At 41.7% G+C, this 26,741-nt stretch overlaps 1 protein-coding gene across 1 annotated transcript in view; it reads right to left on the bottom strand.

Annotated features, from left to right (window-relative positions):
* Nucleotides 1-4,807: 4,807 nt before the first annotated feature.
* HECA (hdc homolog, cell cycle regulator) overlaps nt 4,808-26,741 on the bottom strand; it is a 44,562-nt gene continuing 22,628 nt past the window's right edge. The window contains exons 2-4 of the mRNA XM_060115229.1: nt 18,706-19,746; nt 11,527-11,681; nt 4,808-8,726 (exon numbers count right to left, since the gene is read on the bottom strand). Coding sequence (XP_059971212.1) covers nt 8,562-8,726; nt 11,527-11,681; nt 18,706-19,746 — 1,361 coding nt within the window. The 3' untranslated portion in view covers nt 4,808-8,561. The remainder of the gene's footprint in view (nt 8,727-11,526; nt 11,682-18,705; nt 19,747-26,741) is intronic.

Below are 26,741 nucleotides of genomic sequence, written 5' to 3' on the forward strand. Positions count from 1 at the left end.
GTTCCCTTTTATTGCTGAGTAGTATTCTACAGCACAGATATCCCATATTTTGTTCATCCATTCTCCTGTTGATAGACATTTGTGTTGTTTCTGTTTGGGGCTATTACAAATAAAGCTGCCAGAAACATTCATAAACAAGTCTTTTTGTGGCCATGCTTTCATTTCTCTTGGGTAAATACAGAGAAGTGGAATAGCTGGGACACAAAATAGGTATATGTTTAACTTTTTTTTTTTTTACATCTTTATTGGAGTATAACTGCTTTACAATGGTGTGTTAGTTTCTGCTTTATAACAAAGTGAATCAGTCATACATATACATATGTTCCCATATCTCTTCCCTCTTGCGTCTCCCTCCCTCCCACCCTCCCTATCCCACCCCTCTAGGTGGTCACAAAGCACCGAGCTGATCTCCCTGTGCTATGCGGCTGCTTCCCACTAGCTATCTATTTTACGTCTGGTAGTGTATCTATGTCCATGCCACTCTCTCACTTTGTCACAGCTTACCCTTCCCTCTCCCCATATCCTCAAGTCCATCCTCTAGTAGGTCTGTGTCTTTATTCCCGTCTTGCCCCTAGGTTCTTCATGACATTTTTTTTCTTAAATTCCATATATATGTGTTAGCATATGGTATTTGTCTCTCTCTGACTTACTTCACTCTGTATGACACACTCTAGGTCCATCCACCTCATTACGAATAGCTCAATTTTATTTCTTTTTATGGCTGAGGTGTTTAACTTTTTAAGAAACTGCCAAACTGTTTTCATCAGCAGTGTATGAGTGTTTCTTACTTTGCTTACATCTTTACCAGCAATTGGTATTCTTTTCTTTAAGTCATTCCAATGGGTGTGTAGTGGTATTTCATTGTGGTTTTAACTTGCATTTCCCTAATAACTAATGATGTTGAGTACGTTTGTCATGTGTTTGTCACCTTCATTCTTTTGGCAAAGTGTTCAAATATGTTGCACTTTTTAAAAAATGGGTCATTTGTTTTGTTACTACATTTTGGGAGTTTTTCATTATTTTCTGGATACAAGTCCTTTTCTTCCAGTCTGTGGCTTGTCTTTTTATTTTCCTAACAATGTCTTTTGAGAAGCTCTTAATTTTAATAAAATTCAATTTATCCATTTTTTTAGATTTTACATTTAGATCTATGATCCACTTTTAATTTTTTTTAATAAGGTATGAGTATGGATTCAGGTTTGGTTGTTTTGTTTTTCACATATGGTTATCCAATTTTCCAGCTCTGTTTGTTACCTTATCCTCTCTTCACCGAATTCTCTTTACACCTTTGTCAAAAATTAACCCGTATAGGTAAGTGTGGTTTACTTCTGGACTCTATCCTTCCATTGATCAACTTGTCTATGTCTGTGCCAACTGGAGGAATCTACTCTTTTTAATTTTTTTTTTTAAGTTTTTTTTTGATGTGGACCATTTTTAAAGTCTTTATTGAATTTGTTACAATATTGCTTCTGTTTTATGTTTTGTTTTTTTTGGCCCCAAGGCATGTGGGATCTTAGCTCCCCAACCAGTGATAGAACCTGCACCCCCTGCATTGGAAGGTGAAGCCTTAACCACTGGATTGCCAGGGAAGTCCCTAACTAACTTTTTTGATTTACCGACCAACTCATGTCTAGATTTGTCAGGTGGCTTTTACTGTATTCCAATGGTTAAGAAACTTGATACAACAGGAGAGGTAGGAGAAAGGACAAGATAGGAAAGAGAGATGGGCAGGTACAAAAAAGATAAAACAGAGATATCACAACAGGTAAAAGGAAAATGATTAGGTAAGAGGAAAATGATTAGGAAAAGCAGACACTTTTAAAAAATGGCTTTTTCCCAACTCTGCCATCACCAAATACCACCCCCACCTAATATAACTCTATCTTGTTTTGAAAGGTTATGTCTGTAAAATAAAAAAATATTAGGTATTAATTCATTTATGTTCTCATATATTATTCATCAAAGGCATATACTACTGCCAGTGTTTCTGAGCAGTATGAGATAACCAAGGTTGCTACAACTCCTGTCAAAAATAAACTGACCTTTTAGATATTCTGTGCAGCCTTGTGGCAGGCAATGTTCTGATCTCCATTAAGCTTTCTGAATTATTCACAATAGCCCCCGGGACTGCCACCATCTCACTCTCAGCCCCAACTACTTTCTTCTTAGAGCCATGAGGCTCTGGAGCTTCAGACAAACCCTAGCCTAGGGGCTTCCCCTGGCTTTACTTTCTTCATCAACCACTTGCTGTGTCATCAGAGTTTCAGAAAAATACGTGATTCATTAATGTGATGCAAATAACAAGAAAGTGTAAGGCACTGATTGTCAACCCATGGTTTTGCAATAACTAGGAATATCACTAATTATTAGCTCAAGAGATAACCCCTACACCATGAAAATTTTTAATTGTTTCAGACATGTAACCAGCGCTACAAATAAATAGTGATCAGGTTTAGCAACTCAAAAAAGTCTGAAATACCAGAGCTTCAGACAGAAGAGTACTGAAGAGAAACTCAAAGTGAAACACACCAAGGGCAACTGTTTGAAAAGTTTGAAAAGGAAAACTCCGCCCCAGTTGGGTAGACCAAAGCTGTCAGATCCGACAGCCTGACAGGGTTGAATCCAGAAACATCTCAAAGTCAGATCCCAAAGTGAACAGAATGATGGATTCTTAGTGTAGACTGTTAAAATGTCACCTTACACTCAGACGCAGTTCTCCTCAAGCAATGATTGATCTTAACAAAAGAGAACAGAAGTCAACAAATGAATGCACAAAAAATGAGGTAAAAGACACAACTATTGATTTCAAATATTATTTCTCCCTTTTAGAAGTTAGAAGTGCTCCATTTGTTTTCTTCTTTCTAAAAACAGGGGATGCTTTCAAATGTGCTCACCCTCATGCAAGGGTCTCAGCAAGGCCTCTCAGAATTACTTCCACCTGGGCTGCTGAAGCAAGGGCTACTGTACCTTTTACATCCAGCGCCCTGTAAAAACAAACCCAAAGTTCTCAACCAAAAACAAAGTACCTACCCACTGGTGTCATTTTGAGGACTAGGAGAAGGAATCCAGACTTAATTCCCAGTCAGCCGTGAACTACACAGACTTATTTATGTAGATTTAAGTTCTCTGGGCCTCAGTTTAACTCTACAATGAGTACAATAGTCAATACGATTTAAACACACAAATGAATGTAACAAAACAGAGAACAAACTAGTGGTTACCATCGGGGAGAGGGAGGGGCGAGGGGCAAGATGGGGGAAGGGATTAAGAGGTACAAACTACTATGTATAAAATATATAAACTACAAGGATATATGGTATAGCACAGGGAATATAGCCAATATTTTACAATAATTTTAAATGGAGTATAATCTAAAAAATATAGAATCACTGTTGCACACCTGAAATATAATGCTATAAATCAACTATACTTCAATTAAAAAAAATACACACACACACACACACAATGTGAATACAACAAAAAACACAGTCCCTGCTCTAAATTCTGGTATCTCTAATTCTATGACTTTATGGCTATGAGTTTACTATAATACTTTAAGGCTTGTGAGAAATGCAATTAGATAGTTCCAAACTTGAATTTAAGATATGATCTAAACTTTCAAACAAGTGTATCAGAACCACTTGGCATGGTGTCCATCACCAGGAAACAGTGCTATAAGGGCAGATTCCATTTGGACACTGACAAATGTAATCAGTGTTTTTACTGAACACCATGAGACAAAGTACTTTGCTTATTTTTACAATGTTTTTGCTGTCCCTGAGGCTTAGCAATACCAAATTGAGCTTAAATAAAGTGATTATCACAATGCTAAAGGCTGCCATTAGAAGAAAAGTATTCTTTAAAAATACATTATTTCTAGTACATCTATACAACACTTTACTATCTTCAAAGATATTTCACATTGGGGCTTCCCTGGTGGCGCGGTGGTTGAGAGTCCGCCTGCCGATGCAGGGGACACGGTTTCGTGCCCCGATCCGGGAAGATCCCACATGCCGCGGAGCGGCTGGGCCCGTGAGCCATGGCCGCTGAGCCTGCGTGTCCGGAGCCTGTGCTCCGCAATGGGAGAGGCCACAACAGTGAGAGGCCCGCGTACTGCAAAAAAAAAAAAAAAAAAAAAAAAGATATTTCACATTCAGTAGCTAACATTTATCCTGTGTATAGAGAGCTGAAAGAACATGAAAAGAACAAAAGCTCCAGAAAAGCTCTTTTCCTTCCAAAATTTACCTCTTTACTAGAGAAACAGCCTATATAATTAGCAATCTAATTGCTGCTAAATTGAAGTCTAAACAATATAAGCAAGGTTTAAAGAAATGGAAACCACTAAGAACAAATAAGATTTTCTTCCATTAAACTTAATTCTTAATAATCACTGTTTAACTTTGGTTTTTTTCTATTATAGTAAAAACTATTTTCTTTTGAATTGCAAAGGAATTTTGTTGATATAAATTACACTATAACAAGTGTAATATCCTAAGTCGTTAGGGCTTTAAATGAAATAAAATTTATGCCTCAGATATCTGTAGTAAATAATGGTAAGACAGGCTGTGAATCCACTGGAGACGCTTTCTTCACCCACGTTTCCTGTGTTCTTATGACTTTGTGGATTTCAATCCATTGGCTGAGTATAATATCTGAAATGAAAGGGACGAGGAAATTTGAAAGATAAGGTAAACTAGATCACAGTGCAAGTCAGCAAGAAGTTTAACAGCAACTCAGTTCTCATTTTCTTATAATGAAGAAGGATATAATCCAGTCTTTTTATTATGAAAATTGTTACAGGCCTAGAAGCAACAACAACAAATTGTAGAATAGGATTATCTACTTAGTCAATAGAATTCCCTATAACCAGAACAATAATTGTGGATTATCCACATGGAACCGGCTTTGTTATACAGAATGCTTATTTTGTTGCAAAGGGAATTTACATGTGGTACATCACTTTCAAACAGCATAAAAAGTTCGTAGCTTTTATTAGCTGCAGTACTGATTTTGAAGTGGCTACCTGAATAGTGACCAAACCCTCAGAATGTCTTCTCTACTATCTTTTCTTATCAAACAATCCCAAGTTCAAAAACCTGGAATCCCAACAAAAAATAAAGTGACACACTAAAGAGTGAATACAATGTTAGTTTCTGAAATTTTATTATTTTTAATACATACATTTCACAAACAGAAACCTTCTAACACCACACAATTCCATAACCAAATGTTTCAATTTTATCAACATTCTTTAACTATTTACACTGTCTTCCCTCAACAAAAGTGCAATCCAAGACATTTGACAAGAAATCTTCACTGATAAGAATATGTTTTTGAGCTGGTGTTAATGATGCCCATTCATTATATTTTCTTGCAATTACTTGGAATAACAATAAAGTCAACAGGACACAGAGATGAGCTGGGTTAGGCAGCATCCTTTTATAGGAAACAAAACACTGAACAAGAGCACTTTCTCCTCACCTCCTCCCCAGCTTCCGACTACAATTACCCAACAGCTGCTACCATGAGACTAAAGAGAAGAGCAAACTGGAGTTACTGACCTGGGCATGGGAGGAGAGACTGCATGTTAAGCATTGATCTTACAGGACAAAACAAAAGATTTCAGCAAGTTAGTTTGGGTGATCTAATAAGTTACGTATCAGTTTATCTGTTAGTTTTAGGATTTAAACACCTAATAATATTTTCCTGATGAGTTAATTTCCCCCCAGACAGATACGAAAATACTTTTTACTCAGAAAATGAATGAGCTTCTTCTACAAAAACTGGGAATTAAAGACTGTTTGGGGAAAGCTCTTTCTTAATTACAATGGGATAATTCACCCCACTCCCTAACTTCACAGCACATGTCTATCTTTTAAGGTGTAAACCCAGTACATCAACTGCTTCAAGCGCAACCAGAAGAGAGTGAAGAACTGAGATGGCCTGCAGAGAAGAAGATGAGATGATCAGAAACAGTCTTCCCATTAAACTAAAGCAGGTAATTTTATTTGTTCAAGGTATAACTCTTAAAACTAAAACAAGTTAAAGTAGATAAAAATCACTTATTAGTCACTCATGAGTAGGTTCATGTTATTGAACACTATCAGAAAAACAGAAAGTGGATCTCTTGGGTGACTAATACCCTTTAATATCCAAACCACAACAAAAATAATCATCCTTTCTGATATATTCCAATTCCTATCAAGGTACTCAGAGCAAAGTACTTTGAGAAAGTGTGGAGAACATATTAAAGTCAGCAGATTCCAAAATAAAATTTATTCTTCACATGGTTGTATATTCAATTACATTTTATTCTCAAATCAGCCAAATTTTCCATTTTAGACAAGAACGCAATGCCTTAAAGGCAAAAGATACTCTCAGATATGATACCTATGCCTCTCCTTTTATATCAATTTGGCATCCATAGAATCCTAACTTAATCATCAAAATAAACGCCGAAATCAAATGTTACTCACTTACAGTGAAACTTCCTCATACTTATTTTCTCAGAGTAGACAACAATATGAGGAGAAAGTAGTGAATGCATCAGACACTTCACTTGCAGAAGTTTTAGGCTGAGGAGCTTGCTGAATGTGATCTCTATGTAAACTTGAAGCTTCAGAACAACAATACAAGCAGGTTTCTTTTCAGAAATTGAGGTGGGTTAAAGAACAAATATTTTACTATTCATTTTAAATTCAGAAATAAAATCCAATGGTACTCTGAGACAAGAGAAACTCACCTATTTTTATAACTGGGTACACGAGAGAATCAATAGCAAAACAGCTAGTTCAGTTACAGCTTTGTGTATTAAAGACAAATTTGCAAGGGATGTGTCCTATAGACCTCTTTTCCTTGCATCAAATACTGTGAGACCAATGACAATTTGCTGCTTCTTACAGACATTCAGCATTTCCCCTCACTGTGATATTCTTCAGATCATCAAACATCAAACTGGATGTTGTCAGCTGAATTACAATCATGCAAACCGAAAGATAAAGAATATTAGTCAACCTCTCACAGTCAGCTGTGTTCTTTCAAACAAAACATCAAATATTCCATGTAGCAGAACTGAAACTCACTTGCAATGATGCCTAAACACTTCTGAGAGGAAAAACAACTGTTTTTCTGAGGAAAAAAACATGGTATAAACGAAATAATAGAAAATATTCACATAACCCCAAATTTAGCTACCCATAAAAGGATCATATTTTCAACATTCTTTTAGCATGTATGTGTATTATAGTTGAAATTATCAAATTCATTTTTGAGAAATCATATTCCAATTCCAGTTCTCTAAAGGTATGGGGTGTCAGTCTACTTAAATCAGAAAGTTCTAATAAACAGAAGGCTGGGATTTTGGAAAGCTCAATGCTCTGACCAATCAAGTTCCGTAAATTGTCATCTTCTTCACCAATGGTAAGGTATCATGGAGATCTTCAGAATAATCTATTTTCAAACATATTGTTATGCATTATAATCAGTGATTTTCCAAAATGAAACACTTTAAAAAGAAATACTAAAATGATTCTTTTCCTCAAAGGTTCACAAATAATTTTTTCCTTTCCTTCTTAGGGCAAAATCTTTGATTTGGGAAACGCAGCATTAAAGGGGTAAAATGCAGCCATAAGCAATCTGGGGGAAAGACAAGTGTGGCAATTGGTTCTGAAACTCACCAGTTAGGGTCTGTGGCTGTGAGATTTACCTGTGAGAAGGATCTGACATCAAATGGCACTTTGACAGTGCAACCTATATAAATCAGTACCGCTCAAATCTTGTTATTCTCTTGGATTCTCCTTAAGAGCTTGTTTGACCAACTTCAAAGACACAGTTCAGATGACAGCGTTCTGCCTTTTTGCCCTCTTGAGTCAGTCTGCATCATTTCCAAATTCATTTAGCATATTCTCTTTGTTATAGGTCAGCTTACCTAAAAATATATATTTTCATATACCTTATAATTTGGATATTATTTTCGGTATGAAAACTGGCTGCTAAACTACAACAGGGATAGAATCAGGGCTCATGTCCACCTTCCAAAGATCTGTCAGTGAGGGGAAACTGCAGGCCAGCGTGCGCTGCGGAACGCCAAACCAAGGTGGACAAACACACCATCAGCTCTCCAGGCACAGATTACATTCACTTGTCACATGTTTCTCCCAAGGCCCAGAGAAGATCTAAAAGTGGGTCTTTAGACAGTTAACATTTTAGTAAGAGTTTCTTCCCAACTCCTACCGTGCTCTCAGCTTATGACCACATAATCCCTTTCCTGAATTCACCCCATCCTCCCCACCACCCTAAAAGCTGCCCGAGAGACCCTTAGTGATAGTTAACCGCTCCCCCAAGCTCACAGGAGTACCGGCTGGGCTCTGGTCGTGACCACAGACTAACACTCGGGAGTCAAGAGAAGGCAAGGCGCAGGCCCCCTTTTAGTGGCACACATACACAAAGGAACTCTCCTTTCAATTAGAAAAGAAATGAATGTCACAGAAGGCTTCCCTAGAAAAGATATGTAATAAAGTAATAATATCAATAAAATAGCTATTACTAAAGCAAAGCTTTCATCAATAAGCTTCGAGAACTTTGAAGGAGGAAAATGGCTTCACGAAATGGTAGTCCAGGTTGCCACAGTGTGGACACTGCTGGACGTTGCTGTACTCGGAGAAGTACTGCATCCCAATCCGCACGTCGATCACTGGCTTCCCGCAGTGCTTACAGTTCAGGCGGGCCTGGTGGGGGGGAACACAAGATGCCGTGAGCCACAGTACCCCTCTACCTCACAGCCCTGCCAACGTCAAACCAACGAAAACGTGAGACTGCTCTACCTGGGAAACTCACCAAGAGTTTAGTAAAGCATCCCTTTTATTACCCAAAACAGGGTACGCAGAGCATCAGATAAGCATGAGATACACACTCAAATATTCACCCATCAGCCTGAAAGATTAATGACTCTTCTCTCGCGATGTGCAGCTCTGCTAGTAATTACTCCTACTGGTGGCAAGAAAATTCTCAACTTGTGCCGCCTAAACTTCTCCGGTAAAGTTCCCCGAACAACTGGAAATCTCTGCCTCCTGGATTTTAAAAAGTGACTGAAACCAACTTCCCTCATCCAAACCTGCATGAAATTTCTTTGAAGATTTTTTTTGTTTATATTGAAAATCCATATACATTTTTCATTCTACTCGTTACTACATTTCTGTTTTCTTTGGAGTAAAAATAAAATTTCCCTAAAATACTCTAGTAAAATTGAGGATCCAGGAATAAGGGCCACCTTTACCCTGATGCTTCTGGAACCTGCGAGCACACTGTACCTTTATACATGCTCCAGCCTCCCTCTAACAGTACAAGACCCAAGCTTTTGGCAATAGGTCCAAGGACTTCAGTGAATAACTAGAAATTATAAGACTCTCAATTCAGACTCATTCTAAAAAGGTAATAGAGAAGTATAATCTCATTTTGTCCTCAAAACGCTCCTGTAGGTAGATAGTAGTACATGAATTTTAGATGATGGAACTGAGGCACATGGTGATAAAGCAGAAAGGCTGAGATCTGAACCACGGTAGCTTACTCCAGAGCCTACCCTCTTAGCCATTACATGGACTACCTTTCTGTAACCTGAGATAAACTCCCTTTTAACTGACTAATCTCTCTGAACAATATTAAAAGTGAGATTCTAAGCAAACCTCTCTCTTTAACCACTCTGTTTAACCTATTATTCCTTTCTAATAATGAATTCCTGCTTATCTTGGCCTCGAAGTCTTATTGGAAGACACTCCTTGATGCCTTAATAGTGTCTAACCCTTGTACCTTCTCAGTGAATATAGTTAATTGATTTTTTTTAAGCCAAAAGTAATCAAACCTGTTTTCCATTTCAGTAAGGGGCCAGAAAAGAAGTGTTTGGGCTTAAATTGTTTTAAGGAAGAAATACATAGTGAGGAATAGCAGGCTGGGTGTGGCAGGACTCCATTCTGCTTTTCTCCCTGAAGGTGAGGAAATAACCCCAGTGCCTTTCAGTGGTGGCGTACAAAGAGCACAAGACTGGGAGTGACAGAGGTTGTGGTCACGGCTGTGACACGTGTGGGGAGACCTGGGAAAAACATTCTAATTGTTTAGGCCTCCACTGTATGTGGAAAATACGAGTCTTTTCCAGTGCTAACACTCTATGAGTTATAGGCCCACACATTCTTTCACTTCCTTATTTCTTTAAAAGATAACCCTGTCTGGTGTGTGTGGGAGAGAGGCGTCCCTTCCTTTTGTTCCTCTCATTTCAAGAGCTGGCATCAAGGAAAAGTGGGTATTATAAAGTGCTACAGTGAATAACTAAAAGACAATGATATCTCACTTCCAAGGCTAAGTTTTAAATGGAAATGTGGTCCATGTATGAGAAGAGCGTAAAGGAGTCAATCTTATCTGGAATCAAACGACAGGCTACAGATGGCCATCCAGGTCTCTCACTACCATATTTCTCTTCTAAGATCACTAGTACGGACACAGCATACCTGAAATACCAACTGTGCCAACCTTTTAATTCAACCTACACAGCTTATCTTCTGAATAAACCAATAATGGTAAGGATATTCTCTTTATAAAAGTCAAACCATAATGCTAAAGATATAAAACTATGTAATAAAACTAATGAAATGTTTATCAAGTATTTATATTAAAGACTTAGCCACTTAAGAGGGAAGGAAAATGTCTCTCCAATCCATGAATTTCAAAGAATTATATAACAAGTGTTTTCTTTTCTAAAGCACTTAGAAATAAATCAAGATACTTCCAAGGATTTTGTTTTGTCTCCTGTGTTTCTATGGACTTATGTAAGGCATTTTCCAATGTTAATACTTCCCTCTTTTCCTCATGACAGCTAAAGTTCAGATGCTTTCTTAGCATCAGAAGATGCCCCCCCCTTAGCAGAGCTTTAAGGACTACAAATCTTTCAAGTCAACCTCAAGCACCTGACAGGGCAGGCAGTTCCTGGATAACTGCACTGTCCCACAGAAAGGAAACAAAAAGAAAACCCTGACTATTAAAGAAAGTGAAACTTTCTTCTTTCCTTTTAAATGACAACTTTTTCTTACTAGAAACTATGTTAATCATATAAAACATTAAAAAATATAAGTAAGCAAAAAGAAAACTAAAGGAACCACTCAGCATCCCACAACCCAGAGACAACCTCTGGTAATAGGCTAGCAGGTTCCTTTTCATGTTCACTTTTTACAAATGGAAGCATATTATTCTGCCATTTAAAGGTGGCTTTTTTGACTTAAAATACTGAAAATATTTCCCACATAATTACAAGATCCCTTTTAATGACTGCCTAGTATTTCAGTAACAGCAGCACCATGCTGCAGTAAATCAACCATCACTGCTGGACTTTGGGGGGTCCCATGGCTGCTCACTCCTGAAGCACATTCTCCACACCCTCCCACCTCCTCCAACATAACCACAGTGATGCCTCTAACTCCTCTGCATTCCCTTGGGGACAGAAGCCTGATAGCACCCACTACTCACTCTGGGGTAAATACCAACCTGACAACATGGAGAGGCGGCCAGGATGTCATAGGTGTACATGGTGCCCAGCTGGTGCCAGCTGCCATCCCACCGCGACTTACACTTGATGCAGATGATCTTGTGAACCCCTTCCAGGCAGTCCACACACACTGCGTACAGATGCATGAGCCTCCCTGTACACAGAAGACACGATGCTGAGAGTGGCTGGCCAAGAAATCACCTTTTGTCACCAAAGGGGATTAAAACAATGGCTCATCTATCAGTTATAAGCAAAACTTTATCATTTGAATAAATATATAAAGCAAAATAGATGATATTTATCATGTATCCCCAAGTTGCCCTTTTACAATAAGGATGGATTACTAACTATTGTCAGTGGGACACATACTTTAAGTTCAATCTTATTAAATACCGGCTTCAATTCATTTTTCCGAAAAGTGCTGCCAGGTTTCTAATACGGACATCCAAACTCAAAATGACTAAGCTACAGATGCTCAAAAGCAGCCTGTGATCATGCAGGACTTTCTGCTCAGAGATCTACTGTGGATTATGGAGGCTGAACCAGCAATGTTGGTCTGTGTTCACGGGCTCTCATCCATCAACAAGTCCCATCATGAAAAAGTCCAAAGTCTGTCTTGGTATTGGTAGCCCAGAATTACACCATAGTCAAAATTACTATGTTAACTGTTCTTGTCTCCAAAATTGCCCATCCATCACCACATCCAATTTAGGAACCAGAATTATATCTTACTTGTGTGTTTTCTTTTTTTTCAAAGGAGTTCAATGTCTTGTTATTTACTGGGCTCTTGAAAGTCATAAGCCCATTCCTCCTCTATTTATCAATATATAATGCTCATAAAGGAAAGATGTCACCCTAGTTTATATGGAAGGGTTCAGGTTCAAATCGGGGAAGAAATGGAATGTCCAGCATCTGTCTGGGCAATGTGTAATGAACAACAACAACACTGCTCTCTATGTGGGGGTAGGGGGTTCCACTGAGCTAGAAAACTACCAGCAGCAGAACACATACCCCTAAGTGTCTTATTCAGAGTGTGCTGCTTGCTGCCATCAGCCAGACCATGCCCTTCATATTTTCAGCGGTTAAGGACCAGCCTGCTCCTTACCCATTAGAAAGGGGTATACAGTACTTACAGGGAAATCTTTCATTTCACTCATTTACGAGACTCTCTCTCCCCCTCCCTGAGGGCAGGAACTATGCCCTCCTTGAAGGCTCAGTGTCTTGCACAATATCTGGAACACGGGAAGCACTCCATAATTGTATGTTACATGAATGGATGGGATATATTAACAGCCGAAGACGTTATAACCTTGGGGGCCTCTATGCCAAAAAATGGGAAGGGTGACAAGAGCTTCTTGCAATACTGCCCACCTCTGCTGTAGGGCACTGAAAATAAAACCATCTCACACTCAGAGTGTCCTGGGGCATTTCAGGATGTCAGTTCAATATCTAGCAGCCACTGGAAAAGGCTTCATTTCCAATCTCCATCCTAGATGGAGTTCTCAAACACTGCAGATCTCAAACATTCAAAGACATCAAGGTGGCTGCTAGGAAGGGTGGGGACAGGGACAGACGGAGAAGTCACATGTTGGTAGCAATGACCATGATGATGAAGCTGACAGGGAACTTTCACTGAGTGCTTACCAAGGATCTGACACTGTGCTAGGAGGCTACATGAATCATTTCATTTAACCCTCACAACAAACCTCTAAAGTAGGCGTTACTGTTATTCCTACTTCAGATAGGAGGAACTGAAGCTTAGAGAGCTGGAATAGCTTGCCCGAGTTCAAAAAGATAATAAATAGCAAAGTCCAGACTTGTCTGACTCTTAACCTCCAGGCTACATCACGGGAATTCCTGGCTGGGAATTTGTTTCAGTTACTGTTATATATTGTCCTAAATACTAAGAATTTAAAATTGCTAAATTCTAGGGTTGTGAGTTCAAACAGAAAGCAGATTTCTGAGAGAATAATTACCTATGGTTTTAAGTGGTAAAGAACTATTGTACCAAAAGAAATTCCTAACTCGATCAACCTTAATAAATTATTAAAACCGAACAAAAACATCTTCTTCTGGAAAAATCAGGGAAAAGAGGCTGGAGCTGGAGGGTGGGGAGGGCACTGAGGGGGAAAGGGCCCAGGGCAAGGGAATGACAATCCCCACGGTCCACCACTGGAAATTACACATTATTTCAGCAGCATATAATCAACTGCAGCCTGGAATCTTGTGGCCTGGAACATGCCTTCCTCCTGGAACTGAAAATGCTTTAAGGAATACATGGTTGAAACTCTGTGATGGAAGAAATTATTGACACTGGCTTGTTATAAAAAAAGATGGCATGGACTTCGAGATGTGGCAATAAAAACACGGACATATGACAAGGCCCCACTTATGGCATTGACTTGTCTGGTGCTGATAAAACCACCAGATCCTCAGATTTTATCATCAACAGTTAAACCTCTCAAGACTTCTGTAGTGCACATCTAACACATCCATTATCTATTTGGATAATGTGTGTATGTACTTAGGTGTGTACACACACACACACGTACACAAAATTCTTAGGCCTGTCTAATTTTTACCGTTCTCCATCCACTCTGATGGGTACCCTTAAGATCTAGTCCTGGGGTCTGTCATATACTCCTCCTTTTCTTTCTCTTTTCTTCCCATTCAAGGCCTCTTCCACTCTTTTAGCCACTAATTTTATAAAATAAGCTTCAGTGTTCATCCTAAATGTTTATTTCTAATAGCGCTTGTGAAAGACACCTCCAAACAAAAGTCCCAACATCTCTTCAAACCCAATACACACAAGTACCCCATCTTCTTTCCTCTAAGATCAGGTCCCTTCCCCAACTTTCTCTACTGTTCGTGACAATACCGTTTACCTGGTCTAGAGCCAAAGTGAGCCAACAAGGACACATCTTTATCCCGTACAGTAAAGCCGTCTCCAAAGCTGTGATCTTTGCTTTAATATAATCTCTTAGAGCTGTTCCCACCTTTCAATCCCCACCATCACCACCCAGCTGTCTCTCTTCTCCTTGCATCTAGAATACAGATTTAAATTTCAACTGTGTAGCTTCCACCCCTTTCAAACAACTTTTCCCCCAGGCAACCACTGGCTTTAAAAAAAAAAAAATTGTTAAACCCTTCAATTCATCAATATGGCAAAGCTCTTTGTTATGGCTTGAAAGGGCACCCACAATCTGTTCTCCACCTACCTTACTCATTTCCTACTCTAGAACCTCTGCTCCAACCAGATGGTGCTCTTCGGTTCTCTCACTGTCTCCTGACCTTTTTATGAACAACTATTCCTTTGCTTGCATTACTCCTTATCAACAACCCCCCAGTGTAGTTAGACCATGTACTTATCAAAGTCCAGTGCCCCTCTTGACATCTGCCTTCACATTACCTCCTTTGACTACCCAGGACAAAGTGTCCCCTTCCTCTTTGGAAATGATAGGTTGCTTCACGTACATAATATCCAGGCGATACCAGTTCCAAAGGTGGTACTAGTGCCTTAGGTCTGGTAAAGTTAGTTACACTTTTGCAAATGCATCTTATATCCTAGGATTATAGACTGATGAGTGGCAAGGACTGATAGTACCCAGTACAAGTATGCAATTCATAAGTTTGATTGGTTGGTGAACAGATTAAATGAAAAGGATTTGTCCATCATGAATAGAAAAAGGACAACTCTCCTCTCATGTACCCTGTACCCTTGTACCCTCATTCATCTTCATAAAGAATACTTCCAGTCATAAAATGGTGAAGTGAAGATGTTTCCATCTACTTCTCTCTAAAATTATTCCCACACAGTATAAAGTACAAGTAACAAAATACAAATTCTATCTTCCATGAAACTATGAGGTACTTGCAACCCTGAATATGAGATCAGAAATTAGATGGAGAAGTAATAAATGGTTTAGCTCTGAAACTGGAAAACAAGCACAGGGGAGGTTGAGATGAGGTGCTGAAAGAGAAAGAGTGGGGTATAACAAATTACTAAATAACCACACATTCTATACAACTGTTTTCATCAAGAAGCAGAGTCTGTTGAATCATCCCCTGAATCTGGGATAGCCTTACAACTTATTTTTTTGAAGAATAGAATGTGATGGAAGTGATGTTACTCAGTCCCAAGCTTAAGCCTCAAGAGAGAGAGGCCATGCAGCTCCATTCTCACCATCTTTAATGCTATCCTGAGAACACCATGTGAAAAAGCCCAGGCTAGTCTACCGGCAGATGAAAGGATATATAAACAGGGATAAGCCATTCTAGCTGAGGCTCCCAAGGACAACCAGACTGCCAACTGCTAGACATGTGTGAGAGGCCATCCTAACCAACCAACTCATAGAATTGTGAGAAATTATAAATCATCACTGTTTTACACCACTAAGCTTTAGAGTGGCTTGCCCTATGACAAAGGCTAAAAGACACAGGACAGTAGGCAAAACTCTAGAAAATGAATGAGACCACTCCTCGCAAATTCAGCTCCCTTTCCCTGCTGAGAAAGATGAAACAGAAATAGCATGCATGAAACAAGAACAGGATGCTATTAAAAAGAACTTTCGGAAATTACAAATATAATAGATAATAGAAAATCTTAAACTCAGTAAAAATACTGGAATATAAAATCAGAGAAATCTTCCAGAAAGCAGAATAAAGATAAAGAGATGAACAGGGCCAAAAATATACATAATAAAGGATCTCCCCCCTCCTCAAAAAAAAAAAAGGATCAATCTAAGAGGTCCAACATCTGATTAACTGTTCTACAGAGAAGAAAGAAAGAAAGAAAGAAAGAAAGAAAAAAAGAAAGAAAGAAAGGAGGGAGGGAGGGAGGGAGGGAGGGAAGGAAGGAAGGAAGGAAGAAAGAAAGAAAATGAAAATGGGAGGAAATCATCAAAGAAATAAAAGAAAATTTCCCCAAATTGAAGACTATAAGTTTACAAAATCAAAAAGCCAAGAAAGCATCCTGCCCAACAAATGGAAAAAAAGACATCATGATGAAACTTCAGAATATTAGAGAAAATCTAAAAACCTTTGGAGGATGGAAAGGGGAAATAAAGGGCCAGGAATAAGAATAATATTAGATTTCTCAGTAGCAACATTGGAAGACAGGAGACAGTGAAGTAATGCCTTCAAAATTCCAAAGGGAAAATAATTATAACTTGGAAGACTATGGGAAAATATTCCAAATGGAAAACTATTCCAAAGGGAAAATAATTATAACTTGGAAGTGTGAAGATAGAATTAAGATACTACCAGACTTTCAAAATCTCAAAACATCTATTCCCATGCTTCCTTTCTCAGAAAGCTCCTAGGGGATGCTTCTTAACAAACTGAGGAAATTTACCAAGAAAAAAGAAAGTATGGGATCTAGGCAACAGAAGATAAAAAACAGGAAAGAGATTAAAGAATTCCTAGAAGGACAGCTATGTAGTACAGCAGGCATTAAGTGCAGCAGGACAGACAGGAGCAGGAAGATGAAAGGCTCCATGAAGGAAATTTCTAGAAAAAAATTCATAAAAATGTTTGACAGGTATGTGGACATGTTTTTGAAAGGTGGTTTGTAGAGCTGCTGGAGAGTTAGAACCACTAGCCCAAAGCTTCAAAAAAAAGGCTACGCAAATGAAAATGTGAAGCAATTATTAACTTTGATAAAAACAAAAGGAGGGCTTCCCTGGTGGCACAGTGGTTGAGAGTTCGCCTGCCGATGCAGGGGACATGGGTTTGTGCCCCGGTCCGGGAAGATCCCACGTGCCACGGAGCGGCTGGGCCTGTGAGCCATGGCCGCTGAGCCTGCGCGTCCGGAGACTGTGCTCCGCAACGGGAGAGGCCACAACAGTGAGAGGCTCGCGTACTGCAAAACAAAAACAAAAACAGTCCCAGAACATACAGTTCTCTAAATAGGAAATACATCTATACTTCTTGGCTCAGCACTAAATATTTATATACTCATAATAACAAAATCATTAAGGATTTAACTAAGAATTGTGATGGATTATCCTGAGAGAAAGAGGAAGATGCAAGAAAGCATGAACCATCATCCACCTTAAAAGTAAATCCAGGGCCTCCCTGGTGGCGCAGTGGTTGAGAGTCCGCCTGCCGATGCAGGGGATACGGGTTCGTGCCCCGATCTGGGAGGATCCCATATGCCGCGGAGCGGCTGGGCCCGTGAGCCATGGCTGCTGGGCCTGCGCATCCAGAGCCTGTGCTCCGCAACGGGAGAGGCCACAACAGTGAGAGGCCCGCATACCGCAAAAAGAAAAAAAAAAAAAAAAAAAGTAAATCCAGAGGTAATATCTAAAATCGGAGAATGAAGATAGCAGCTTTAAAATTATGATGGTAAAAACCTGAAGAATCAGTTAAGATTTGAAAGTGTCTCACTCTGAGAAGTGAGACACCAGGGGTGGGTGGGAAGAAGATAGGTGGGGATATATCATTTTTACTATAGATTTTTTTAAGCACACTTTTAAAGTTATAAATGGGTTATATGTCATGGATCCCATATTTATATAAATCCAGTAGTTTTACATGAATTGACAGATTTCTCTGACAACTGACCCACCCCCTGTTATCCATTTTCTGGCTGAAATGTCCCAGTCTTTGTATGTCATCACAGCACTAATAATAATAAGAAGCAGCTCCCCACGCCTCACCACCAGGGTAATACCTGAGCTTTCATTTTCCTTTTGCTGATATCAAGAAAGTCTCACCTTTCATACATTTCAAGATTAATTCAACTAATCTAAAAACACACTGACCCTTCCCTCGCTGTGTTATGTTTACAAGGATCAGAGAGAATACACAGCTTGCTGGGCACAGTAACACAGGTTTCAAAGGCACCTATTTTTATAGAAAGTGAAACATTTTATGCAATTCCTTCTCTAAAGTTCCTCCCAATTACGAAAAGTTATACACCTGAATCCTCTCTTCAAATTACAGCAAGACAGAAACATAAAATTACCCACCAGGACCACTGTACTTGGTATAGTGTGACATCAGAGGCAAGGACACCACCTCACTGGGCAGAGCTGAAATATTCAAAAGTTAGCTAGCTCCTGACTAGAATAAAAACACGTCAGCAGTTAAAATTAAGCCCCAACAGAGCCATCCCTTCTTGTTGGCTTTTCACTTCTCACAAACAGAAAACAGGCAAGGTGAGCGAACACCTGTACCTTGAAGGTGACAGGGAACATCGTACTCGATCTCATCGTGTCTTGAGGGGCTTAAGAACAGAGTTCCGTCCACCAGCGGGAACTGCTCGAACACCGGGAGCGCCCGGTGGCACAGGGCACAGTTCACCACGTTCCTGTGGCTGGCGCTGAGGGCCGCGAGGATGAACTTCCGCAGATCCTCGCCCTGGCCCATCTGGGCATCGTCCTCCACCCGCACGTGGAAAGTGTTCAGCTTGTGCCGGGGGATGTGGGTGAGAAGCTCGGACAGGTCCAGGCGCCGCAGGAACTGCACGGGCGCGTCGAAGTGGCCCCCCCTGTGAACTGACAACCCGGCCGGACTGTAGTCAAAGTGGGCGTTTCGGAACACGTGGCCCCCCGCCAGAGCCTTTTTGTGAGGCTCCAGGTGGATGGCGTTCTTTAGGAACTCCCCGAGGTACCTGGAGGAGCGGGGGCCGCTGAAGTGGGCGGGGGAGAGGATGGAGTAGCCGGTGGGCGGGGACTGGCCCGGGGAGCCGCAGGGGGAGCGTGCCCCGTAGGCTGCGGCCCCGCCGCTCTTCTCCTGGGAGTTCTGCCGGTCCATGGAATGCCGGCGGGGCAGGTCGTGGCTCAGGCCCTTCTGGGGTTTGGTGGGCGGCCGGCACTTCTTGGCCTCCTCCACCGCCTCACCGGGGGGCCTCCCGGTGTTCCTCTCCGACCCCGACTTCTTCTTTTTCTCATCCTGCATCCGCTTCACCTGGTACCAGTCCGTGTCCTTCTTCAGGTGACCCTGGCCACAGCGGCAGGAGCAGAAGCGGAAGGCCAGGTCGTAGCCCTTCTTGGTCCACATGTTCTGGCGGCACTGCTTCTCGTTCCAGCTGCGGGCCCGGCCGATGCAGTTGAACTGGACCAGGATGCTGCTCTCCCACTCGTAGAAGCACTGCAGGTGCATCCAGGTGCTGTGAGGGCAGTGCTCGTTGTTGCACACCACCTTCTGGTAGTCGTCCTTCTCCAGGTCAACCGGCCTCCCGAAGCTGCAGATCAGCGGCGTGGCACAAGGGGCTTCTGGGGAGAAACAGAGAGAGCGAGCGAGAGAGAGAAAGTCAGCTAGCGGGCTGTGGGATTCCAACCCACGGCCAAGTGTGAGATCAAAGCTACCATCCCACCTTAGCCCATTCACACCAGAGGTACGATTTTTCTGGTGTGGAGATTTCTACTACTGTAATAACACCAGACAGGGTTCAAAAACATTCACCATTTTCTTCTGGTGTGATGTTGTACCAAGGGAATTTATTTTCTGATTATCCGTTATCTGCTGAAAAACATACCAGTAAGCTTCAAAAAGTCCAAATCCTTCACAGTGCAATTAGCCGTATGTCAGTACTTGTAACAGCGTAGTATGAGGTCTTCCTGAGACGTGGGTGTAATGAAAGGCAGTTTCAGGGTTCTTTTAAAAATGAATCACTCCTGGGGCTTCCCTGGTGGCACAGCGGTTAAGATTCTGCCGCCAATGCAGGGGACACGGGTTCGAGCCCTGGTCCAGGAAGACCCCACATGCTGTGGAGCAACTAAGCCCGTGCGCCACAACTACTGAGCCTGCGCCCTAGAGCCCGTGAGCCGCAACTACTGAGCCCGTGCGCCGCAACTACTGAGCCCGTGCGCCTAGAGCCCGCGCTCCACAACAAGAGAAGCCACTGCAATGAGAAGCCCGAGCACCGCAATGAAGAGTAGCCCCCGCTTGCCACAACTAGAGTAAAGCCCATGCACAGCAACAAAGACCCAGTGCAGCCAAAAATAAAATGAAATTTTAAAAAAAACCCACACCATTCACTTTATAAAAACAAACAAACAAAATGAATCACTCCAGTGAACTAGGAAATATGACGGAGCCACTGAACCAACAAGTTCAGGTGGTAGCTCCAAAAGGGCCCTTGAAACACTATCACGGGATTTAGGTTATCCTGAATACCACAGAGAAAAGAAGACAGACTTGCCTCATATAATACAATATGCCACCAAACGAAGCGGCAGAGATGATGGGACCCACAAAGCCTATGGCTATGTTACAATCATCCCCTTCAGTGTCGGATTCCAGGAACTTAGCAAAATGGCCCAAACTGACCTGTCTACCCCCGTGATCACCGTGGCTTCCCCATCTACCTCCCGGGTGTCACAATGCTTAATCGTCACTTCTCCAAACCCCAACCGTCCAGTGTAGCCATTCACAGCATGGACTCTGCAACCAGACTACCTCGGTTAGAACCCCAGCAGTACCACTGATGAGCTGTGTGCTCGTGAACAAGTTACTTTACTTCTCTTTGTGTCAGCGTCCTCTGTATAAAATGCAGATAACAACTGAATGTACCTTATATGGCTCTTAAAAGGATAAAATACACTGATACACAGGTGGTGCTTAGAGCAGGGACTGGCACGTAGGAAACCTCTTCCCCTTCCTCCCATTCTTCAAGGCCCATCTCTAGATGCCAGGACTCCCCTCTTCCCTTGCATCCTGATCTCCCCACCCCCAGGAAGGTTCTGGACTGAACCTTACTTGAGTCCCCACTGTGGTTGGTCCCCACCAGGTGATGACTCAGGAAAGGACGCCTATTACTCAGTTTTGTACTCCTGGCACCACTTGCACACATCCAGTGCTGAATAAAGGTGCATTGAAAAGACACTGGCACATGAAACCCACACATGACAAGCAGAGCAGAAGGAAGAGAGAGGGCTGTAATCCTGGCCAGAAAGACTAGTGTAGGGAAGCACGCTGAAAAGCAGTAGAAGAGTGGTGTGTATACTGGGTAAATTAACTGTAGTCACCTGAAATGTAGACACCTTTAGTATCTTAAAATGTTAATTAGTCAATTAAACAAAGTTCATTTGCTTTTATCTTTACTCCTTCAGAGGAACAGCCTCAAAGGCAGTGACTCTGTAATGTAATGGCAATAACCAAAGTGATATTAACCCAGGACTAAGGAAATCAAATTTAAAGAATGACCTAGCAGTACCCTTGCATTCATGATATCCAAAATTTTAATTTTTAAATGCTGAGACGGACTTGATATTTCTTTTAAAAAGTATTTTCACATTTCACACACTAGGTATTTAGAAAGTAAGTAAATGAATAATGTCATGCCTCTTTTTCAAATTCCTAAGTCTTACAATTTACTGAAACATATAGGAAACATTTTTTTAACTGTAAAAAACAGGACTGGTGGCCTTCAAAAATCACACCTATAACAAATTAGCCATATTATAGAAATGTATTTGTTTCCTGAAAGCTGTTTCTAAATTTACAAAATTCCTAGCTCTTAAGAATAGCAGTCCCACAAAGTTATAAATGGAATACAAACACCTGATGCAACCAAACTTTAAGGGGGAAGTGTAAAGCAGGGAATCCCACATTCAGGGAGGGCCTGTGTTACACACCTCCCCTGGGACATTAGTCTGAGCTGTGACAGCTTGACTAACAAGCAAAATGAGAAAAGGTTCCTTTATACAAAGTCAGCCTGGTTTTTAAAAATGTATAGGAGGGCTTCCCTGGTAGTGCAGTGGTTGAGAGTCCGCCTGCCAATGCAAGGGACACAGGTTCGTGCCCCGGTCCAGGAGGATCTCACGTGCCGCGGAGTGGCTGGGCCCGTGAGCCATGGCTGCTGAGCCTGCGCATCCGGAGCCTGTGCTCCGCAACGGGAGAGGCCACAACAGTGAGAGGCCCATGTACCGCAAAAAAAAAAAAAAAAAAAAAAAAAAGTATAGGAACACTCCAGGACCTGTTTCTATGGCTTCACCGTCAAATATTCTGTACTCAGCTTCTATTTCTCCCTGCCCAAGTGAAAATAATCAGGGCTCACCTCATTCTGGGCACAAATCTCAAGTAGTTTCAAGTCTGGACAGTAAGATAATGAGGCTGACGTCACCTGGGCAAAGCCCGTCACTCTCCTTCTCATCCTGTATCCTTCCTCCCCACTCAGGCCTCGGTCCTCCCCCACCTAGTAAAAGGGAAGGACCTGACTGTAGTCATTTACGCTGGCTGTCCAACAAACCCAAAGCTCTTGACAAACTCATTCACGCTAACAGGAAGCTCCCAAACCAGACACCACCATTTTCATCTTCTTAGCTGTGAAATTGACTGTTTTCACCACTCTTAAAATAGTTTCAGGCGTCACAAGAAGATGGGGAGCTCGGCGGGGTGGAGGGGCGAGGAGGGGCTTCTGAAGTCACGTGAGGCTTTCTAGACAAAGCCTGAGGTAGGGACTCGGTCGTTTTCATCATTGTAAACCCACTACCGTGAAGACTGTATCGTGCCTAACAAACGTCTTGTTGAAGGCAAGTTCGGCCCGGTTGGATTTCGGACTCCCCAGTGACTGGGTGCTGGCGGAGGGAGAGGGGAGGAAGGTGGCCACTGGGGAGCACAGCCCACGGCCCCGCCCCTGAGTCGCAGCAGGCCTTCTGGACTCAGCACAGGATTCTCTCTGGGGCAGAGCCTGGCCCTCACCCTCACTGCCTCAGACTTGCCATAATCTATTCTACCCTCCTTCAGCATCCAGCTACCAAGTGCAAACTTTAGGGTTTCTGAACAACTATTTTACGACAGGGATCTGTTCCATACAGTAATTCTTCTTACATGGGAACACATCCCCTTGTTTGCAGAGCAACTTCCCCTCCAGGTATGACGGCTCTGACCAGAGGATCCTTCCTCATCGCTGAGCTTTCTGAGAGGCCAGAGCATGGTGACTGAGGATACGGACTCTGGAGCCAGCCAGCCAGCCTGCATTGCCTCTCAGCTCTAAACTTATTAGTTTTAAGACGTTTGACTAGTCACTTAACCTCCCTGTGCTTCTATCTTCTCAGCTGTAAAATGGCAGAAGTAAGAGTGAGCACCTACCTGAAAGGGTTGCCATGAAAATCAAAGGAGTTATTAAGGCAGTTTGAACAGTGTCCAGAACATAATGAGCACCATTTAAATATAACCGATTATTATTATTATCTTTTTTTTGCGGTACGCGAGCCTCTCACCGTTGTGGCCTCTCCCGTTGCGGAGCACAGGCTCCGGACGCACAGGCTCAGCGGCCATGGCTCACGGGCCCAGCCGCTCCATGGCATGTGGGATCCTCCTGGACCAGGGCACGAACCCGCGTCCCCTGCATCGGCAGGCGGACTCTCAACCACGGCACCACCAGGGAAGCCTGCGATTATTATTAAAAGCTTTATCACTTTATATTACCTGATGTAAAAACCAAAGGACTTTGAATGTGTTTAGAGCAAAGCTACAACCAGGAAGTGACCGTCCTCCTTTCTCCATCTGTAAATAAGTGCAAGAAACGTTCTGCTTCCCTACAACAAACAAAGCAGGGTGGTGTGCATAAAATAATTTCACTAAATATCTACTGACAAGTTTTAAAGAAGAAGGAAAATTTACTTCTTCTAACCCCTTAAAGATTTTCTACTCAGTGTCAGACAAATAAGTATCTTGCTATGTGTATTTTTCAACCTAAACAATCTTTTCCAAGCCTGGATAACAGGGATTCATAAAAGGCATGGATGTATTGATTATTGAGATGTGCTCCTAAAGAACTTACATAATTCAAGACTGATTATCCCCTAGTCTGGGGGTAGAGTATGGGGAAATGCATCCTCAGAATGTATAAATCTGCAGCCGTTGTGCTGTATTTTTGCTTTACTGGTGCTTTTAAATATCAGCATCACTTCTAATATTTCTCAGTTGTACCTCATAAATTGACAGAATGCCATATCATAGTGTTTTATCACATTTCTGTTTCAAAGTTACAGATTTTCAGGATGTTTTTCAGTACCAGTATTAGCATACTTGGATATTTTGAAAGCTATAATAAACGTTTAAATTATGTTAATTTTAAAATAATAACACAAATGTCACCAAAATCCATGAAAAAGTTCTATAAACAACAAGAGTTCACATAATATTGCCAAGGGTTAGTAGGTATTTCTCTTTAAAAGAAAAGGTAATGACATTGGGTAACAAAGCATTTTTATAATTCAGTTGACCTGCTGGCTTTGAAAATATGAGATGGCTTGATGCATAACTTGGAGGCATGTGTCTGTTGAAATTTTCCATATAATGTGAAGCTTTTATTATGATTTATGTGTCATTAGTTGAAATTTGCATAATTCAATTCGCATATAATGGGATCACACTGTACTAGGAAATAAATTAGCAGGCTGCCTTTTCTCCTGCTTGGAGATTTAGATCTTGAGGGCGCTGTATCACGGAGAACTACACGGCACCCTAGCATTTCATGTACTGCATGCATTCACCCTGAAGGAGAGGTCGGTCCAAGAGCTCTCGGAACCAAACCACAATACCATAGGATGGGAACAGAACTCCAGATTAAGTATATGTGTATGTGCACTAGTGTGTGCATGTGTGCCTGTATGTGTGCATGTATATAACTGCAAAGAGACTGCCCAGTTGTTAAACTATCCCACTGTTAAAGACTCCAGAAAAGACTTCACGTCATCCTCAAGTACTATAATCCAAATTTAAAGCCTTTTCCTTGCTTCTCTGAAACACTCTAGAACCTGATTTTGATTATCCTCGTCAATGGCCTCCCCTTTACCTGCATAAATATTCAAAATATGGCCATAAGCAAAACTCCTAAATCATATTTTTTATACATAATTCCCATTTTACCACCTAAGTTATAAGCACAGCGTGCCCAAAACGTTGACCTACTTCTCTCTTGATGCACCCAGAATGGTGCCTGGAGACCAAAGGCCACAGTGGAGTTGGCCCCTCCCCTTGCCTCTGGATTCCCAAAGCCCTCAGCTTAAAAGACAAATGGCTTCACCTCCCCGCCGTCTGTCCAATGGGTAAAACATATGGCTGCATGATTAACTGGCAACATGGGTTATCTGCAGACCAGGTACCTGTCAAAGAATATGATCCATAACTCACTGCTGTTCAGTATCTTCCAAAAGCTCAACTGAGAGAAACAATTTTTAAGAAAGAGTCCATAGATGATGTCCACACATTCCTCTAGATCAGAGTTCCAGTGGGGTGGTCTGGCCTGCAGTGTCTTATTAAACCAGTACAGGGTTTTTTGTTATGAAGTGTAAATGCCTTTTAGATGTAGCATGCCCTCTCTGGGTCATCCAGGCCTCCACTCCAGCCCCGTTCATATACTTACTCATATGCCAGGACCCTGGATTCATTTGGGTGCATGAGCCCTGCGCTAGATAAAAGCTATCCCTTAGTTAAGCCAGGTGTCCCAGAGTTGGTTACTTGGACCACATTGTTTTATTCCCTGGACAGGCTGTTTTGAATGACGTGAGCAGGCCTAATAAATTTGTTTTATTTATGAAACGACATTGTCATGGACATTGCTCAGTATTTTATAACATCTTATAAGTCGCTGGTTTTGTTTTGCTTCATTTGTTAATGTGATGGACACTGTAGCGCAGGCCACTGCTTCTGTTTGCCTCTTTCCTGTGTGCTAGAAATCTGAAAGCCACATTTGTGACCTACCTCTTGTAATGCCTCAAGACGTCCATTATTTTTCCCAACAGTATCATCTCTATTACTAATATTCTCACTTATTTATTATTTCTTATATTATTACATGTATTTTTCTTTTTTTTTTTTTTTTTTTGCGGTACACAGGCCTCTCACTGTTGTGACCTCTCCCGTTGCGGAGCACAGGCGCCGGACGCGCAGGCTCAGCGGCCATGGCTTACGGGCCCAGCCGCTCCGCGGCATGTGGGATCCTCCCGGACCGGGGCACGAACCCACGTCCCCTGCATCGGCAGGCGGACCCCCAACCACTGCGCCACCAGGGAAGCCCCTATTACATGTATTTTTGAAAGCCACTTTATTTTTAGAAGAAGGAGGCTATAAATGATCAAAACAAAAATCCATTCCCCACCTCTCCTCATAACTTTCAAATCAGCTTTGCCTAATACGTGTCAAAACTTGGACTTGACGGGGGCCCAGGTGCTCCCCTCCCTTCTCACTTTCCAAAGTTGGCCAGAGCAGGGTGCAAAGTGAGAGGGGAGGCCGGTGCTGACCCAGGACCCCAGGAGCC

Source organism: Mesoplodon densirostris, chromosome 12, assembly GCF_025265405.1.
Source record: "Mesoplodon densirostris isolate mMesDen1 chromosome 12, mMesDen1 primary haplotype, whole genome shotgun sequence".
Classification (NCBI taxonomy): Eukaryota; Metazoa; Chordata; class Mammalia; order Artiodactyla; family Ziphiidae; genus Mesoplodon; species Mesoplodon densirostris.